The following is a 20698-nucleotide window of genomic DNA, read 5'->3' as shown; positions in this document are numbered from 1 at the left end:
CGCCCCTAACATACTGGGCTAACCTTCAACACACCTATTTCACATTACCAAAGGCAGGAACCAATCAGACCTCTTCCACGAGGGCGGAGCTAAAACTAGCCTTTTCTGAGCATAGCGGGCAAGTCAACTCCACCCCCCGACTATGGGAGCATTTAGTGGAAGAACTCTAAACTAAACCACAGACGAGACTTGCTTCAAGTCAAATATACTTTGACGGTTCGCGTGTTGATTTTCAACAATGGAAATGATAGCAGCTGTTTCCAACATGTATTTGAATCCAATAATTACATTCAAAGGCCAAGGCTTATATCGAGACAATAAGAACACTTTACCAAGCATAGTTTTTGACAGGCACACATTTTCATCAGGCTCAATAATAAAAATTGCCTGAACTAGCCTAGACATCCATTGAAAACGTTCATAAATTTGATTTGGTAGTTCCAGGGATAGATTTAATTTTAGAAGTAGGAATGGAGAACGGTTAGTATTTGCTTCAGTCCGACTCATAGCCCCTCCCTCCAACACGTAACGAAAAGTTTAAATTATCTTATTGGCTCACACTTGAACTACGTTTTGATGACGTTGCTGACTGGGACGGCGAAAAATACGTAATTCCTTTTTACCTCTGTCGCTATGACCCACCTCTTCTTTCATACCCCTCAGTCCGTTGGAAGGGGATCCGAGACTTTGACGCTCGCACAGATTACTCTGTTCTCCATTCCTACTTTTAAAATTAAATCTATCCCCCCGGTAGTTCAAAACGATTCATATCATCAGGGATATTAAAATATTTATTCCTTTAAAAAATTTATATTCGTACAAAATTAGGAAACTTTTATGTTCCTATTATAATTTTTAAAACATTATTTTAAATAAAATGTTTCACCCAATTGCCAATCCATTAAAATAGCTTATCTAAAACATTCTTTAAAATTGGTTTCTCATGACGTTCCCAAAACTCCGCGCTTATTCCGTAAGCTATTAACCTTCTTTGATTGGTCACGTGATGTTCCATAGCTTTCATAAAACAATCCGCTTGTTCCCTATTAGCTAAACACGTGCCTAAAAAATCTTCTAACAACTTGGCGTCGATAAAGTTATCCAATCTGCAAAGCATCTCGCAAATATCTAACCCCGATTCCGTGAAAATGGCGCTTCCTTCTCCGCAACCAATCATATTCGTCCTTAACGTCTCCAGAATCAATCGGAATCCATCATTAAAATTGAACGTGATTAAACGTAGCAATAAGGCAGCCAGAAGTTCGGAGTCGTTTATAATGTAACGGATATGATCAATTGGCGCCAAGTTCCATAAAATTGGGAACAATTTGAAGCCCAATTGCTTGACGTTGAAAGCCACAACCCGTTTCAGTAATTGGTAGAAATGATCTTGTTCGGTTATGTTAAATAATGGTGAGATTATTTCCGGGAATAAGTTATAAGGGGTTTTAGTTAAACCGATAATTATACTCAAGTCTTTTAGACTAAGTATCCTTCTGAGACAATCGCGAGATAATTTGGGTGCCGCGAAACTGAGGACGGCGATATTGATATCGACAGTGTGCAGACTTTTGAAGTAATCGCAAATACTCTGTAAGTTGGCACTTTGTTCGCACGACGGTAGTTTGTTCCAGAAGAATTCCATGGCTGTAAAAAAGTAAACAATAAACAAACATTAAACTTTCATTTAAAAGACGTTGTTCAGGCTAATTAACGATATGACGTTTCACATACGTCACTTCATGACAAGCTCTTATAGAACTAGATCAGACATACAAAGAAACTAACAAGCTTAAAGATCTCAAGTTCCATCATCATCACTAACCTTCAACCAATCCATTTTTTAAGGCGTATTGAAAAGCCATCGCACTTGGTGAAGTGTGAACATTTGGGTCAGACTCGTTGTCCGAGATATCATGTTCATCTTCGTTTTGATGTTCGACGCCAGTTACCGCCCGTTCCCACAAAGGATTCAAATTGTTGATTAGTCCGTTTGTCCAAATGGCAACTGTAGCTACCTCGTGGAAAGGGCAAAAGACATCGCAAGTCGGTTCCGGGTGCAGTTGCGACAATAGTTGACATATTTGGTCTTCAATGCAATAATCACAGGCCATCCTGTACCGGCGTATAACGTCTATTCGCTCGTCTTGTACCATTATGGCGATCATTTTGGCAGTGTCCACTGCGCCATGCGAAGTAAATTGAAGTTTACCCAAGTATTCCAACAAAAGCTTTAAGAAAATTGCAAGGAGAAGTCAATTTTACAGTCCTAAATATGGGAAAATACCTGAAATTTTAAAAACATTTCACCTGTCGTTGCAAGCGATACATAATCTCACCGAAGGTATGAGACTCAAACCATCTTAGTACGTCCTGGCCGACTGCTACAATGATGTCCTTAAGTCTCACCAGCAAATCCTTGGGCAAGCAAAGTGTCCCTACGTCATTAAAAGCCAATTTCTCGATGTCGGACCAGTCTTGTTTGAAATTGGGGTACTTTTCTATATGGGAGACCATTCTCCGACTTCGCCAAACTGTGGTAGCTATTTTCAAGTAAGTACTTGTACTTAAAAGGGGCAGCGGTAAACGCATTACTATATTGGAGGGGGAAGTCGACATGGTGGCCACTCTGGGTCTCAATTAGTTTATGATAGTATTTTTAATCGTTTGAGACTGAGGTTAACTCGCATTTTGTGACCTTTGACCCTATCAACTTTAGATCAAAGCGTAAATAAACTTTAATTGAAACTTTAATGAAAACTCCGATTGGTTTATCTATGTTCATAATTATTTTTGAAAAAAAAGTAAATAAAAAGTTTTTTTTAAGATTTTAGGCCTAAATATCGTCTAAAAATAGGTCTAGTATTCTTCCAAAAATTTATTTGGAGGAAAATTAGTAATCGTTCGCTGGAAGCCGATGTGTTCAGTTCATTCTAATATTTCGGTTAGTAATATAATATAATTAAAGTAAATTATTACGTCAGACGTATGGTTAAAATATTAGTTTAGTTTATTTAAATATTAGTTAGTTCTACATTTGAAAGTTCCCCAATTCCTTGCACATTATTCTTAATTAAACTATCCCCGCTGACCAATCAGCCTTGATTATTAGTCAGTCAGGACTTCTACAGATAATTCTATTCCTTCTTTCAATTTCTACTCCCTTCTAAATCCTTCCTGGTATGACGCGCCAAAACTTAAATTTTCAATACTCCTTGTTTTAGTTTATTTTAAACACAGATACTGCATTAGAAGGAAAAGTGTGAGCCATTTATGCTAATTTCCAGCAATTACCAAATGAAGAATTACTTAAAGACCGAAAAAATAGCCTGTTTCTTATTTTAAGGAAAATTTAAAGCTAGAGTAATATAAAGTAGCAGACGACACTGGAGGCTCGTGTCTCCTATTCCAAAGCATTAACTGACTCTTTCCGTAGCGAAAGTACAGACATGATGATGCAATGAGTCACATTTTGCCGCGCTCCCGAGTCCCGCGTAGTTGCCAACAAAGAATGAAAAATGAACATTGACGTTAAATAAAAGTAACTGGAACTTAAAGAACGAAATTACCATTTTGTAGCTATGATTACAACCAGTATTGTAGTTTCAATTAAACAAACCCTGGAAACTACCGAAAGTTAATTATATACCAATAAGTTTGTGAGAAGCCATATCTGCTTTTAGGAATAAATAACAAAAGGATAATCTCGCATCGCATTAGGTCAAGATTTTGAAACCATCCATCAGGTGAGTTTATAAATGTTCAACAATATTAAATGGTTATCCTTTTCTGTAAAAATTGGCCATATGTCTAATCAGCGCCACTAGCGGATGGTCTGAGAACTACTCCCATAGAGATTAGGTATATTTAAGAGGGTTTGCAGAATTTCCGCCAGGTGGCTCGAACGCCGCGCCATCTGACGGAAATTCTGCAAACCCGCTTAAATATACCTACGACTCTATGGGAGTAGTTTTCAGCCCATCCGCTGGTGGCGCTGATTAGACATATGGCCAATTAACTCATGAATCCGTGGTGTGGTTTATTTTGACCTTGAAATCGCGCGAAAACAAAACTGCAAACTGGCAGCTTGAGCTAGTCGTTGTCAGAAAGAGTTATAAATTAAAACGTAAACTTCAAGTTAAGCCTTGGCTAAAACAATGAATTAAACATGGATTTCGCGTCCTCAGGGCCCCACCCTTTTAACAAGAATCTTTGTTAGTGCGAGATTTTCACGTGATTCAAAATGGCGCTGTCCTACTTATAAATTTTATGGCCTATTAATTTGATATTAATCGTAATAAGGAAAATTTAATTTTCTTTTCAATCAGGATATTAGTAAACCATAAGTTTATAAGATGCGTTCCATAAGTATTACACCTCCTATAGTTATGACCTACGTCACTTCATGACAAGCTCTCTGTAACCAATGAGAAAATGTCTTATGAACTTATGGTAAACCCAATAAGGCCTTAACAAAAATTGCATGCATTTATAGGAAGTACAAAAAAAACAAATTTTAATTCATGGAAGATAACATTGAACAACAATTAACCCCGAATTATCATGAATTTGACCATATCTATGATGACGAAACCCCAAAACATTACCACGGTGGTAACAATTACCTTAACAACGCATTAAACAACGCGTCTTCATTCGCGTCACGTGGTGGTCATAACGGTCACCGCCCCCAACAACAACAATGGGCGTATTCGGAACGCGGGGGTCAAAGATTTCGCGGGGGTGGCGCTATTCACCATTGCAGATTCCATTGGAATAACCATAGAGGTCGTGGCCGCGGTTTACCACCTTGTCCACACGGACACTTCGCCAATAAACGTGGGCGAGGTGGCCGGAAATGGTTCTTAAACACACCGAGACCATTTCATACTTACCCTCAACAACGATTCGATGACGCGAGTAATTGCGGTTGTAATGACTATCAAAATACACCCGGACCTTCCTTCAAACGCCCCTTCAAATCCCCGGGCGAACCAATGACTGCTTCCGGTTCCGTTATGGACATGGGTCAAACGGGACTTGAAAACCAAGTCCCTAATTCTAATGACGCGCAATTGGATACCGGAACATCCGTTCAGAACAACCAACATTTTCGACCGAAACCATCGCGTTGGGGACCACCCATTGAGTCCAATTGTAACACGGACAGTAAAGCGACCAGTCGTGGCAGCGTTTCATTTGAACATACCGGTGGTGGTAGAAGGCCGTTTAAAACGCGTACGCGGTATCGTAAACCATGGGCCCGGTTTGGTTTTAAAAATGCCTATAAAGATGGCCCGAGGAACGCCAACAGAGATCACCAAAGATCGGTACCATTCTATAAACGACACGAAAATGACGCCGCGCCTAGGCGACATTTCAATCGACGACGACCGAGTAGATCCAGTCATTCCGGTAACGATTACCAATCCGAAGTTGGTAATGATTCAGATGCCAATGTTGATTTTAAAGCCAAAGCCAAAGTTGAGTCGTGGTTGGCAACTAGCGATTTTGACGTCGAACCATCCGATGAGGAATCGCGTGATTTTCAGTTGGACAAGGACATGGATAACCAGAGATATCTACTGATGGAACAGAGTTACGATGTTAAGATTACCATGTCGGACATTGGCAGTGTTGCCGAAGAAAAGAGCGTTGCCGAAGAGAAGAGTCTTGCAGAGGAAAAGATTGTCACCTCACCAATTACTTCATCGTCGAGTTGCGTTAGGTCCTTCATTGACCTGACTTCCGATTCGTCTGTAGCTACCATACCATACCCTGAGGAACGTTACAAGACGTTTTGTGAAATGACATCATTGTCATTGGAAGGACAGTTTGGATATGATCCTTTCGTAGTTGAAATGCCACCATGTATCTTTACACGTTCTATAGAATCTGGTCTTCTTCGCCCAATTACCGCCCATTTGGTTCATTTCGTATTTGTATACGACTTGCGTATCGAGTTGGTACTTACGATGTCAGTATTTGACTACTTACCATTATTACACGAAGCCAGTATATTTAATAAGTCAGTTATGGCCTTAATTGTGACCATACCACAAGTTTTAACATACGGAAAATTCGGTGTACTGGTCAACAAAGGCTTAAAGAAAACTGAAGTCACCAATAAACGTCGTAATAAGAAATCCCGGCGTACCAATCGCAGAAACCGGGTTAAATCCGCGTCATCTGCATTTGATTCCAACAAAAATCATGGTCCATCGCAACAAGTACTTACGAAAGTACTTCGCAATAAACTACCACCTGAACGATTTCGTACTAAGGTACTTAAGGTTTCTTCAGAGACTTCGGAAACTTCGCGTGTGTCCATGTTTAAGAACAAACATCCCAAAAAGAGGTACCTGGAATGGGAACCCGAAGAGACGTCAAATTCCGGTGTTGTTGTGTTTCAAGGACAAAGTAATGTGATGGTAAATGGTGCGACGAAATGGGACTTTAGTAAGACTACTTGTCCCAAAAAACGATTTTTAGCCAAAGAAAAACGTTTTAATCAGCTACTTGAAAGCATATTGGATATTGAGGATACACCAGTGCTTGCTGTTGGGTGAGTTTGATTTTTATTATTACTTTATGGACCAGTTTACTGAATGGTAGCCCATTTGCGCAAGTCCGTTTGCAAGTCTGCGTTCATTATTGCATTTGACATAACCGGAAGTGTATATTACTTCCCTTCTTCGGGAAGTGTACCAAACCACAAAGCGTGGCGATTGTAACATGATTCTTCCCAATATCATTTCCAACATTTGTAGCAAGGTTACTAAACCGCCATGTTAGTTCTCTCAATCCGAAATCGTAATGTTAAACTCTATGGAGCTTAACATTATGAGGTGGAAAAATTTTTGCGAGTTAGACCCAAGGTTTCGCGACCAAGGGTGTACACTTTTTTCACTGCCTAACTTTACAGCACTAGCAAAGGCTGAAAAGGTATAGTATCTCATTTCTCGTAGTGTAAGGTTAACTTGGCCTTTTCGTATAGGTTTCAAAATAAATATTTTTCAAGCACGCGCTAGCTCACGCACCAGCACGCGCTGTATTTCAATAAAAGTTTCAATTCAAATCTCGCGCTTAATTTCACCATTTTGATTTTCTAATTAAGGTCACGTGTTTTTTTATTTTAACTTTTTGGGCCTATTTTTTTGTATTTCAATTTCTAATTTTTGACCCTTTGTGGGTTTGAAAAAGTGTCGCGGATTGTGTATAAGTGCAGTTTTTAAGAACTGCGAAGCAAAACTCGTTTCTGTATTAGTCTATTAGCGCTGCTTAACTATTTGCCAAGGCGCATGCATGCGCTTGTGTGTTTTTGTCCCAGTGACGTCAAGACAATCAATGTTTGCGGGTTGATTGTTTGCTGAGGATTTAGTACCACCAAACAGTTATAGAATTCACCCTTGCCCATCTGAAGTTTGATTAGCATTAGAAGAGCAAACAAAAATGGTGCCATGAGCCCGGGAAGAATCATGTTACATAACTAAAGTATTAAGAGGATACAGAGTGTCACCCTTCTATTATCCCCTTCTGACATTACGTATTGACACGCGTTATATGGTCAACTGTGGTTGTTCTCTTTTTCGAACTCAGAACTATGCCAGATCCCAATATGCCTATCCTAACCCGTGAATGTCAAAGTCAACCACAGACAATTAAACCCGTGTCCGATCCGAGTATTGCAATCCCGGTGTTAGAGCCCGTTACATCATGTCATGAGACGCAAATCGCTCGCGAAATACCGATACAAAAGGAAATAGACCACGAGAAGACTTTACCCAAGAAAAAACGTACTTTACTGCCGACTCCCGGACGTAGTAGGGTTTACCCAACACATAATCGTTTCGGCAATAACAATTATCGTAGACCAAACTTTTCAACTAATGAACACCATAAACATCGCCCCAAATCTAACCGAAATGATAATCGCAGTGGAGACTTCAATTACCGTCAAAGACAAACAAGAGTAACAACTAACTACCCAAGTACATCGATGCGATGTGGTTCCGAGTACCCTCAAAATCAGAGTCAAAATCCACCACCACCCCCACAGTCAAGCAGTGTCTCAAAGGCAAACCATATAGCCCCAAACACAAATGACAATCCTGGTACAAATCAATCGAAACTATCTAGAGGTCTTCAGGCGAACCATAATGGAACTCATGGTAATCGATTTACAACGATCCGTGATAGCACTAAATACTCCACAAACCAGTACAACCTAAAAGACACCCCTCAAGCTAGTCAACTTCCGTTTAACCCTAATGAGGCACGTGGTGATAAAAGTGCAAAGAATCGCAATGTCCATAATCAAACGGAACCAAAAACAAGCGCTGTCTCTCAGAGTAGCCAAGTACTATCAAACTCTAACGACAATCATGGGAACCAAAGTACAACGATTTGCGATGGCTCTAATTACCCACAAAATCCAACAAGCTTGGGTACTGAAGCTGCTAAGACTAGCACGCTCACTAACCCTTGTGATTCTCTTGTAAACCCACGTCAAAATCCTACTTCACGTAACTTAAGATACCGTGACGTCGCGTCCAATCACAAATACCAACCAAAACACGTTTCCGATGACCTAATCCCGCCTGGTACAAGTCCGATGAAGAACACGTCTTTCGAGACAGTGCACCTGTCTTTTACTACACCGCCTCGTAACCGGCATGTTACTGATAGTAACCAAGTACCTCGTCGCGATGTTCCACTCGCACCTCAATTTCCCAACCCGTACCAGAGTTACACAATGAGTACTTGCGCGGTTTACGAATGTCCAACGCTTCCCGTACCACAACCTCCACCGGTAGTTAATTTTTGCGTACCCCCACCCATGTTTGGTTTAACAATGTACCCTCCACCACAATTCGTATCGGGAACTGTTCCGTTTCGATTTCCGGATCCGGTTTACTGCAATAACATGACGCAATCGATGCCTTATTCCTCCCCTAAAGTGGTTGAAATGGAAACCATCGATCATGTTACTGTACCGAAAGTTAGATCAGTTTCCGGAACTGAGGGAGTTGAAATCGAAAGCCAACCTCAACCTCGAGACGATGAGGGTAGGAAGGATCCAAGACTCAAACCACGGGCAATTGACAAGAAGACGCTGGTGAGAGACAAAAAGACTGCTGCAAAAAGGATAATGGCCTTTGCCAAACCACTCATCTATACTGATTGGAAGAAACCAGTACTTATTGAAGGGATTGAACGACCTCGTTATAGGAACCCTAACCATGTTGATTCTAATATTAGTTCCCGTAAGTACATGACATTTTATTGGGCTGTCCTCAGAGTAGAGTTTTGTGTACGTATGTTCCAGAGATAAGGGTTTCTCTGTACTTGGGGTTGGGAAACGTGGCTTTTTTCTGTGCTTGCCATTGGGAAACGTAGGATTTTCTGTACTTATCATTAAGAAACGTGGGTTTTTCTGTACTTTCCATTGGGAAACGAGGGTTTTTCTGTACTTACCATTGGGAAACGTGGGTTTTTCTGTACGAACCATTGGGAAACGTGGATTTTTCTGTACGAACCATTGGGAAACGTAGTTTTTTCTGTATTGACCCTTGGGAAACGTAGTTTATTCTGTATTAACCCATTGGGAAACGTAGTTTTTTCTGTATTAACCATTGGGAAACGTAGTTTTTTCTGTATTAACCATTGGGAAACGTAGTTTTTTCTGTATTAACCATTGGGAAACGTAGTTTTTTCTATATTAACCATTGGGAAACGTAGGTTTTTCTGTATTAACCATTGGGAAACGTAGTTTTTTTCTATACTAACCATTGGGAAACGTAGGTTTTTCTGTACTAACCATTGGGAAACGTAGTTTTTTCTATACAACCATTGAGAAACGTAGTTTTTTTCTATACTAACCATTGGGAAACGTAGTTTTTTTTCTATACTAACCATTGGGAAACGTAGTTTTTTCTGTACTAACCATTGGGAAACGTAGGTTTTTCTGTACTAACCATTGGGAAACGTAGTTTTTTCTGTACTAACAATTGGGAAGCGTAGTTTTTTCTGTACTAACCATTGGGAAACGTAGTTTTTTCTGTACTAACCATTGGGAAACGTAGTTTTTTCTGTACTAACCATTGGGAAACATAGTTACGCTGTAAGTTTTAATCCTTGTTACAGCACCGAAAAACATCCCGGCTAAGACCTCCCACGACCCCAGATTGAAAATTCAACCATGTCTGCAAATCTTCGACATTGACGCAAATAATTGCAATAGCGACATAATCAGACCCAATGATGACCCTAGACTCCGTTACATGTCGGGTTATGGTGGCAAAAAAATCAAATGGAGAGTTCAAGGCTTACAATTACCCCCTAGCACTACTACAACTACAACTGAAATGAGCAAGACCAGTAATTCTCTGGAACAGACCATTACGTTACAATCTGATGCTATGAATGAAACCATAACATCCCCCATTAACCTAAAACGCAAGAGGAATTCAACGAGCCCCTCGAGTCCCCAAAATGACGCGAAATTGGCTGTCACTACGCCTTTGCTAGAGTCTTTAACCAATGTCCATAAACGGCAGAAGAAATTTGCGACAGTCGTTTGCCCAGTTTCAGAAAATTCAACTCAGATTGGCTCAGTTGAATCGGACTTGCAAAAAGTCGCAAAGCCTAGTCAGGGTTCTGATGTACCATTGTTTCCCGATAACGAAGGAAATCCAGCTGATTGGCCGAGTCTTGAAGAGTTCTCGAGGAACAACTTCGAAGTATCCAAGGCTAAACGTAAGGAGGTTATTGAACCAGACTCCAATTTGAAGTCCTCGAGTTCAAGGTCAATTCCGACTCAAAACGAGTACATGAGCAACAAGGTCTCGTCGACGGTTGAATCAGAGTTGAACTCCAGTTCAACATTGGATAATTTAGCAATATCAAGTTCCAATTCGGAACAATCCATTGAACCATGTATGAAATCAGGAACTGATTTGAAACTTGCTGACGTGGTTGTTAGTTCCATGAAACCGAAGCTCAAGTGGATGTCCATGTCTTGTAACGAAATGAAACGAAGTGAAAATACTGAGCCGCCAGTCGTTGATAATAAGCGTAGGTCCAAAGGTAAATCAAGGTCAAAGTCGCTAGGTTCAGAGGTGAACGATGAACCAGTTACGCCTAAGGTCAAACCAACCTCAAGTTCAAAAATCAGACCTGAACTTACTGACCAAGATTTGTTATTGGAGGATGGTGTACCCACAAGTACTGATGTTTCAAGTTCAAAGTCACTTGAGAACCTTAAACTGAGTTCCACAAATGTTAAACCAAAGAACAAGAAGGTCAGATCGGCTAATACTTTGGTTAAGAATTCTGATAACATCTGCTTCGACGACCCGAGCCCGCCAAGTAGAGTTAACCCAAGTTCAAAGGTCAAATCCATTGAATATATATCTGAAGTTGATACGGAATCGAATTGTGGAAGTCTTAAACGCAACCCGCCTGAACCAGAGGTCAAACCGAAGCGTAAGAAGAAAGATAAGACGAAAATCAGGTCTAAGGTACCAGTTGAACTAAAGGTCGAGAAGACAGGGTCAACCACTCTCATGGAACTCGATTCGGAAGATATTGGCCATGATGGAAGTTCACCCTTACCTAAGGGTAAATCAATTTCCAGGTCAAAGGGTAAGGTCACATTGAGTTCAAAGTCTCCTTCGGACCTCGATGAGATACCTAAGTCAGGGTCAGGGTCAAAGTTGAAGAATACGTCTTCGTTTGACGTCGATACGGAATTTGTAACTGAGAAAGAAGGCGAAAGTTGTCTTCATAAGCCACAAAAACATAAAGTCCAATCAAGTTCTAAGAATAAGGTCAAATCGAGGTCAAAATCGAAAGATAGATCAATGTCAAGGTCATCTTTTGACCTCGATTCAGATTATATTTCTGACAATGAAGGCGAAAAATGTCTTGATAATCCACTAAAACGTGCGGTCGTGGCAAGGTCCAAGGAGAAGGTCAAGTCGAGGTCAAAATCGATATCAACGGATAGTTTAGAGTCAAATTCAAAGTTGGATGTGGATTTGAACGATGGTTTTGATAATGAACACGAGAAACACGAGATTCGTTCAAGACCGTCGTCGAAGAATAAGGAAAAATCGAGGTCAAGGTCAAAATCTGATGACAAACCAAAGTCAAAGTCAAAACACAAGGACAGTTTAAGTTTGAATTCTACTTTGGAGCTCGATTCGGATAACAATATAAGCAATAGTAGCGAACAACCCGGTGATGGTTCCGTACATGTTAGTAAGGTCAAATCCAGGAAAAGGTCATCGGACAAGCTGCAATCGAGGTCAAAGAAGTCGGAATCAAATTTAAACTTGGATTCAGAAGACGTTCTTCGCAAAGAGCAAGATAAATACGATGATATTTCAGCCAAACCTAAATCGAAATCAAAGACCTTAAAGGTCAAATCGAAGTCCGAGTCAAAATCTAATAAAAATGCTTCAAAATCAAATACCAATTTGAACTCTAATTCGAATTCGAATTCGGATGAAGCTGTTGAGAGGGAATCTGAGAAACACGATACCGTATCAATCGAAAATTTCAAGCTCAAGTCAAAGCCAATTTCTAAAAGGGTTACCTGTGAACTGGACACAGGTCAAAGTGCACCCAATGTCCAAAAAGTTTCAAAGGAAAAGGAATCTGAGAAACACGATACCGTATCACACGAAAATTTCAAACCCAGGTCAAAGTCTTCTAAGAGGGTTCCCGGTGAACTGGACACAGGTCAAAGTGCATCCAATGTCCAAAAAGTCTCGAAGGAAAATGTTTGCGATAATTTTGAAATCTGCAACGAAGACAACGATAGCAGAGATACTGAAATATATAGTTTGGGCAATTATGACGTTAACATGACGATTGATACCCATAATATCGTAGTTGAACCATCCATAAATGTCAAAGTAGACGTGGAAGCGCCGAAATCTGAAACAATAGACCAAATTAAACTGAATAAGTTAGTTGAGAAAAGCAGCGATTTATTCGAGGAGTTGAAAAGGTCAAAGGGTAACTTGAAATCCTGCTCTATTTTGAATCTCGTCAAAATACGCGAACGATTGGTCCAAGTACAAGATGAAACGAAGGTCATGATGGAAGACGCGCGTGCGCGTAGTGTTCCAGAGGATGAGTTCGGGCAAAAGCTATTAACGGTTATTTTAAATAACTGCCTGGGTTATTTGAAAGAAGTTGAATTCATTTTGTTCAATTCTACACCCGATGTTTGTCAGGTAAATGTCCATTTTTGATTTTAAGTGTCGGTCAAGAAGGGGAACTGTGTATCTATTTGTACGATACTTCTTTGCTTCGTTTAATCATGCCATGGAGCATAACGGTCCTATCAAATCCTATATTTTTGAAAATGTCCTATATTTTCCTATAATTGCATGACAGGTCCTATAATAACCTATATTCCTCTCAGATCAAAACACCAACTGATAATATAACTCAAAAAACAAATACATCAATCAAAACGGAGTTTGCAGTTAATAATTTCGATGACGCCATCGTATTGTCGTCCGACTCTGAAGTCGAAAAAGATGATAATGACGCAATTAAAAAGGAACCAGAACCGGAACCTCTGAACCAATCGGAAAATAGTCTAGACCGGTTCGCCAATTGCATACCGATACGTATCGCCATGTCTGACATCATTAAGTCGTCTCCGAACCAAAGATTCAATCTCGAATTCGATTTGAACCATGATACGCCTATTGCCATAAAACAGGAACCGTTATCCCCGAGTGGATCAGTCGATGACGTCAGTGGATCAGTTGTTGACGTCAGTGGATCAGTCGTTGACGTCAGTGGATCAGTCAATACCGATAAGTTCTCGGTTTCTAGGAATCTATTCGCAAACTTCCAGGAAAAACCCAATGAAGCGCCTGATATGACTGATAACAATGTCACAGATGCCCATGATGATATCGCCTTATCATAAGCAGTAGAAGATTATATCAGGAGTTGAGTGGAAGTGCATGGGATCAAAACCCAACTTAAACTTAACTGTATTGTCATTTTGCTTTGGTTTTCTCATCTGTATTTTCTCTTATGTATCTTTTGTTTTGTGGACCCGAAGATAATGGGTGAAACATTTTTTTTCTTATGTATGTCACTGTAATAAACATTATCACAATGACTCCAAATAATATTAGATTATATAACTTAATTGTTTCTTTATTTATTGACTCAAATACACAAACTATCAAACAAAATATCGTTTGTCCAAAAATGAAGTAAGATGATGTTCTTTGTTAAGAACAGTACATTGAAACGATACAACGAAGAAAATTGAAGTCCGAACAAGTTTAAATGAATTAAACATCGATCGAGTTAAAAGTGTGTTCAAAATATCGTTTGTCCAAAAATGAAGTAAGATGACGTTCTTTCTTAAGAACAGTACATTGAAAAGATACAAAGAAAAAATTGAAGGAACAAGTTTAAATGAATTAAACATCGATCGAGTTAAAAGTATGATCAGTCAGAATCGTACTCATCACTGTCAACGATGTCCCTGACGGACTGACTTTCGTAAGCGCTATAGTCTTCATAGTCATTTTCTTCTAGATCTGGTTCACGCATTTGCTTGTTGATCTTACCCCATTGTCTTTGCCATAATTCTTGTATGTAGTCCGTGTTTTTGAACCGATACTGATAGGCAACTGACTGCAAGGACGCCAACCTGCATCTGTCCTCCGGAACTTTATTTTCGTACATGAGTAACAACATGTCTTCAACTTGTTGCGTCGAAAGGATTCCTTTTAGGTCAATTACGTTTTGTGTGCATTGGTTGATCATGTCCTGAAAAACGGGTGACGCTGAACCTAATATACTTTTCTCGCAACGAAAGTCTCTGTCTTTGGTCTTGAGGACAATATCGAAGGAGGGACGATCTGCGAATGAAACCGTCGGGAATTGGTTGAAAGAATCAAAACAGCACCCCAATTTAAAGTAAAAACTGTGTAGCTCTACTATGTAATACAGCCGGAAGTATAGGCCTATTTCTTATCATACATTATCATTCATGTTCTTACCGATGAAAGTATGTTTTGGCTGATTTGAGCTGGATGCCATAATTTCTTTGGTTGATTTGAGCTGGGTTATCTTTGAAAAATCTGTCGGCAAAGAAGGTGTTTGTAATTTACTAATTTCAGTGATTAGGAACTTAAGCCTTGGAAATACTGATGAATAAATGGTACCAGGGATAGATTTAATTTTAGAAGTAGGGATGGAGAACGGTTAGTATTTACTTCAGTCCGATTCATAGCCCAGTATAGAGCCCCTCCCTCCAACACGTAACGAAAAGTTTAAATTTTCTTATTGGCTGCTCACTTAAACTACATTTTGAAGACGTTGCTGACGCGCACCCAGATTACTCTGTTCTCCATTCCTACTTCTAAAATTAAATCTATCCCTGATAGTACATTTAATAGTACACCATAAAGTTGAGCCAATATTATCATTAAAAGATTGGTTTTCTGTGCGAATTTTGATAACAACGAAGTCGCGTGAATTTTAAAGGTGATACTCTCTCAGAAAAAATAACGCCATCAAAATAAATAATTAAAAATAATTATTTGTAATTTTTGGTATTTAATTCAACCGCGAGAACCACTTTCTTCGTTAGAGCTTGAGCTTTGACATAACATAGAAACTCTTAATTTCTTCCCTTTCAATGCGCTCAAAGAGTGTAACCCTTTCATTATGATCTGTATTTATTAATTAAGCATACACTTACCACAAATTCTCAAGAAGATCGACAAGTATTCCAATTTAAACCGAACAAATTTGAATGAAGAAATCCTCGAAGTTAGGACGCTCTCTAGGCCAAGGCTTAGGAACAACGTGAGACCATTCCCAGTTTTTAGGCCTAATCCTTTCCGTCGCCACGCCGCCACCGTGACGAAAAATGTGTGTCAAGTAAAACTTAGAGCACTAGCAAAGGCTGTTTGACCCTTGAATCTGCAAATAAGCTAGTCTCTAGTCATGTTTGCTCTACAGGATTGCGAAATGTGTTGCAATATACACTTGGTGTTCAGACAAATAACATATAAGGACATTGATGCAGACCTTTTTTTTTGGGTTGCGTACAACTCTAATTATAACTCGAAATGGGTGGTCCGGACGACAAAATGTCATAGAACATTTTTGACTCAAAATAACCCAAAGAACATTTTCCTTAATTTATTTAAGACTTATCAGAATTTCAGAAACACCCTGTTGGTAAAAGTTGGTATTTGTTTATTCGATCTGGAAGCCATAATGTACTTCTTTGAAATGTTTGTCTGATTGTTAAGTTCAGTGATAATAAAATCGGGTTTTTATTTTATATTTATTTATAAACAAACTCATATTTAATTTAAATAAAGATTCAGTAAAACTTAATGAAATGAAGTCCAGTAAAACTTAATAAAATTAAACAAGATATTAATAAAAATGTTCCAGAAATAAATTTGGGAGTAAAAGTTATCAATCGCCAATAATGCAATCAGGGACTTCCAAGTGTTGGTTTTCCATTTTGATTCTGTTCATTTTCATCTCCCACATTGTGCGAATGGCGCCATGTTTTTTCAACAAGTACATTTCGGCCAGCGTCTGTAAGGCCATCATCCTGTCCTCGTCGTTGGGGACTTCTTCCGAATAAATAAAGTCCAACATTTCTTGGACTTGTTGCGCGGACCAGACTCTTCTCCAGTCAATGGTGTTTTCCCGACGTTCCTTCATGTTATGTTCCAACATGGCCCTGAAAACGGGGGAGGCCGAAGCCAGCATGATTTTGTGGCAATCAAAGTTCCTCTCCTCTGTCCTGATGACCATGTCGGTGAAGAGACGTTCTACGAAAGAATATGATTTTATGAAGTATTTTCTCTATGTCTGACTCATCATGTTGTAGGAATAATATTGTAGCTGAGATAATCCTTATGTATGACGAGTTTTTTCTCGCTGCTGGTTGAACCTTACCTGGCGTTACCTCACGTTGGTACCAACCAATTATATCACAGTTAAAAAGACGTCACAATTAGTAGGCGTGACGGATACTACTTCAATCCCGGCCCACAAAAGCCTCGTAGAATTTAACATGGGATATATGGAGCATAATAGCCGTATCATAAGTTTATAAGATATGGACCATAAGTGTGACATTGCCTATACTTCGTAATGTTACAGACTTACTGGGAGCTAGTAAGGGTTCATACAACTTTTGGAAAACAAATTTCCCTGAGATTTCCAGGTTTTCCCCCACATACTTCCCTGAATTTTCCAGAGTTACGAGCCTCCAAAGTTTAGTGTAACCGTAACGCTATTCCTATGATGGGGTTGTTTGTTTACGTTCTGCTTAATTACTCGGCCCATGTTTGTCGTACCCCTAAGTTTTTAGTGTGATTGGATGGGAGACAAATTGGACTATAACATACTCAAAGGACATCCCCGTATCTCTAGTAGAACTAGAGTTACTAGCCTCCAAAGTTTATTGTTAAAAATCAAAACTAACCTAATAACAATAAGTGAGACACTAACGTAAGTTGACGAAGATATTGACGTAGACTCAAGTTTAAAGTACCCTTGTATGGGGGACTAATTGAAATATAACTTACTCAAAGGAGATCCCCGTATCTCTAATATAACAAGAGTTATTGCCGCGGTTATAGAATTGGACCAGGTATGCTAACCTTTGAACATGGCGTCCAAAGTTGTTTGTTTCTCATTGGGCTTTGGCGGTTGAAATACCTTCAGAAAACAATGCGCAAGGAGCGTATCCCTTTCCCGGAAAGCCACCTTAAAGTTGAGTCCACTATGAACAGTGAATCCATCTGGACCAGGGCCGAGAAATCGAAGAAAATCGAAACCATTTGGCGTTCCGATTTTAAACAGTTTAAAGGTGGCGCTGTTCAACTCGGGGAAGACTATTTTGGCTTCGATGGCGAACAAATATCGTTGTTTCACAGCTTGGAGCTCGAAGTTCATGTAATTCGGATGTCTCATACTTCGGTCGTGTATGTGAATGATATGCAGACGGTACTGGTCTTCCGGTTTGGCGTCCACCGGAAATGCCGGACTTCCTTTGATCAGATCGTCTATTTTTACGCGCCATTCGTAGTGACAACATTTTACTAATTGCCGGAGGTTTCTATGTAGCGACCATCTTGATGACGATGAGTCATTAGAGCCTAAAATTATACAGCGTGTTCCTTATAGGTCTGGCATGTATAGACAAATTCGTTTATAGGGAGCTAACACAGGGTTCGTACAAAATTTTAACTTTGAAAATCCCTCGCTTTTCCAGGTTATCCCTGACCAAATTTTGGCAATATTCCTGACCATTTTAAGTTGTTTATACCAGAGCCCACTTCATAATTACACCTGTCTCATATTTAGCATTGCTCGAAGAAATCATGGTTTGATATACCAAACGAAATCCCTGACATATCCCTGACTTTTCCCCTATTTTTCATATCCCTGACTTATCCAGGTTCCGTACGAACCCTGTAACAGTTCTGACCCTGAAACGTCACACCCTTCTATCTCTTACTGGAGTTTCATCCCCCTAACGGTTGGAAACGCGCAAAAATTCCAACCAGAGAGGGGGGTAATGCGTGAGGTCAGATTATCTCTTACCCCTAGCCAATTGTTAGCTCCGTATTGCGAACAGAGAAAACAACCCACACAGGGGTGAGGCCACCATTGAGGTATCTTCCTTGTCGCCAAGAAGTTCCGCCAGAGACAGTTCTAGTTGGTTAGACTCCCTCCGCGGGTAGTGAACTGTGGCTCCGTCTGGTGTTGCTTCTTGGCGAGAGGAAAAATACCCCAATGTCTGCCTCACCCCTGTGTGTTGGTTTCTCTGTTTATTAATAAAAGAATTTGTCTATTAAGTGGGATGTTCTTTGGGAAATCAATTTTTAGTCGAAAATGTTCTATCACATTTTGCCACAAGGGACACTATTTTTAAGTTAATATTTTCCGGAGAATTTTACGGATGGTCTCTTACATTTTATTAAGAAACTGATTAAGACAATGATTTCTAATTTAATTATTAAGGGGTCATTCCTAAAGCACTCATCAAATCATAACTCGAAAACAGTGGCTCGGACAGCAAAATGTCATCGAACATTTTCGACTGAAAATCGCTTAAAGAATATCCCCCAATATTTGCCAAATAAAGAAAGAAAACAATTAAGTACTTTCAATGTGTACGGTTTCAATCTCAGTTGGATTGTCTAATTTGGACGCCATGTTTTACTGTAAATATTAAGATTTATTAGTTAAGTAACTAAATATAATAGAAAACCACCATAAAACCAGTAAAATTAAACCGAAATTATCAGAAAATTTCTATTAGAAAACTAACAATTTCTATTTTAAAACTAAACATTTCTATTAAAAACCTAAAAATTTCGATTAAAAAACTAAAAATTTCTATTAAAAAACTAAAATTTCTACTATAAAACTAGAAATTTCTACTAAAAACTAAAAATTTCTACTAAAAAGCTAAAAATTTCTACTAGAAAACTAAACATTTCTATTAAAAAAAATTTCTATTAGAAAACTAAAAATTTCTATTAAAAAACTAAACATTTCTATTAGATAACTAAAATTTAAATAAAAAAATTAAAATCTACATTAAAAAAATTCTTAAATAATATTTAGTTTCAAATACTCAAACTTACCACCAAGAAAAATATCAGACTATTAGTGAGTTAAAGAAAGTTTGTATCCATCCGAACAACTCAGCAAGTGGTCAAAAACTGGACTGGGACACTGGGTTTATGGGTTTGTAAAACTCTTCACATCAAAACAAAATTTCCTGGCATTTGTTTGGAAGATTGGTTCAGTGTAACCTTACACCACTAGCAAAGGCTTGGTGACCATCCTACCTCAGTCATCTTGGTCTCAAAAACAAGTCCAGGTTCATTCTTTAGTTCTCTTCAACCAAACTTGTCAAGAACTACTTTCTTTACTACGAGGTTTAACATTATATATTAATACGCGTGTACTTGCGCTATTATGTCAAGTGACCTTGTATACATTAGTGGCGTCTGTGCAAGAAATTCTTTTTTCGTAGACAAATAATGAAGATCAAGGACAACAAGGACACAATCTTAGGCAATTTTCAAATTTATTACGCTAAAAATCATCTTAATTATGGATTAGATTCTAGAATATTTATTTACTAATTTTGCTGCTTATTTTAATTAGGCTATATCAGGGATAGATTTAATTTTAGAAGTAGGAATGGACAACGGAACGGTTAGTATTTACTTCAGTCCGACTCATAGACCACCCTGGATAGAGCCCCTCCCTCCAACACGTGACGAAAAGTTTAAATTATCTTATTGGCTCACTTAAACAGTACGTTTTGATGACGGCGAAAAATAGTGACGTAATTCCTTTTTACCCCTGTCGCTATGGCCCGCCTCTTCTTTCATACCCCTACGTCCCGTGGAAGGGGGTCCGGGACTTTGACGCGCGCCCACATTACTCTGTTCTCCATTCCTACTTCTAAAATTAAATCTATCCCTGGCTTTATATATGAGGACTATAGAGTAGTGTCAGTACTAAGCATGCAAACGTCATACCCTTCCACATCTTACCTCAGTGTCATCCCCCTACTGAGCGCGTACAGTATCCCCTCGTACAAGAGCGCCCCTAGAGGGAGAGATACACAATCAACACCCCCTTTCTA

At 39.2% G+C, this 20698-nt stretch overlaps 4 protein-coding genes across 4 annotated transcripts; 1 reads left to right on the top strand and 3 right to left on the bottom strand.

Annotated features, from left to right (window-relative positions):
• Nucleotides 1-783: 783 nt before the first annotated feature.
• Nucleotides 784-2627, bottom strand: LOC149678153 (uncharacterized). The gene is made up of 3 exons (XM_089836150.1): nt 2311-2627; nt 1826-2231; nt 784-1647 (listed from the first exon to the last, which is right to left on the bottom strand). The coding sequence occupies exons 1-3, from the start codon at nt 2617-2619 to the stop codon at nt 902-904; spliced, it is 1461 nt and encodes a 486-aa protein (XP_089692276.1). The 5' UTR covers nt 2620-2627; the 3' UTR covers nt 784-901.
• On the top strand, nt 2429-14178 carry LOC149678152 (uncharacterized). Its single transcript, XM_089836147.1, has 6 exons — nt 2429-2553; nt 3241-3746; nt 4496-6565; nt 7600-9266; nt 10147-13247; nt 13439-14178. Exons 3-6 carry the CDS (start codon nt 4524-4526, stop codon nt 13955-13957), a joined length of 7329 nt encoding a protein of 2442 aa, XP_089692273.1. The 5' UTR covers nt 2429-2553; nt 3241-3746; nt 4496-4523; the 3' UTR covers nt 13958-14178.
• LOC149678151 (uncharacterized) lies at nt 14168-15950 on the bottom strand. The gene is made up of 3 exons (XM_089836152.1): nt 15755-15950; nt 15051-15131; nt 14168-14909 (listed from the first exon to the last, which is right to left on the bottom strand). The coding sequence occupies exons 2-3, from the start codon at nt 15088-15090 to the stop codon at nt 14494-14496; spliced, it is 456 nt and encodes a 151-aa protein (XP_089692278.1). The 5' UTR covers nt 15091-15131; nt 15755-15950; the 3' UTR covers nt 14168-14493.
• A 368-nt stretch (nt 15951-16318) lies between these two features.
• Nucleotides 16319-20113, bottom strand: LOC149678150 (uncharacterized). Its single transcript, XM_089836151.1, has 4 exons — nt 19683-20113; nt 19197-19254; nt 17688-18185; nt 16319-16850 (listed from the first exon to the last, which is right to left on the bottom strand). Exons 2-4 carry the CDS (start codon nt 19246-19248, stop codon nt 16486-16488), a joined length of 915 nt encoding a protein of 304 aa, XP_089692277.1. The 5' UTR covers nt 19249-19254; nt 19683-20113; the 3' UTR covers nt 16319-16485.
• Between the last annotated feature and the right edge of the window lie 585 nt (nt 20114-20698).

Source organism: Phalangium opilio, unplaced genomic scaffold (assembly GCF_054372755.1).
Source record: "Phalangium opilio isolate 3A_F unplaced genomic scaffold, DU_Popi_V2 ptg000042l_1, whole genome shotgun sequence".
Lineage (NCBI taxonomy): Eukaryota > Metazoa > Arthropoda > Arachnida > Opiliones > Phalangiidae > Phalangium > Phalangium opilio.
This window is presented reverse-complemented; position numbering and strand designations above follow the sequence as displayed.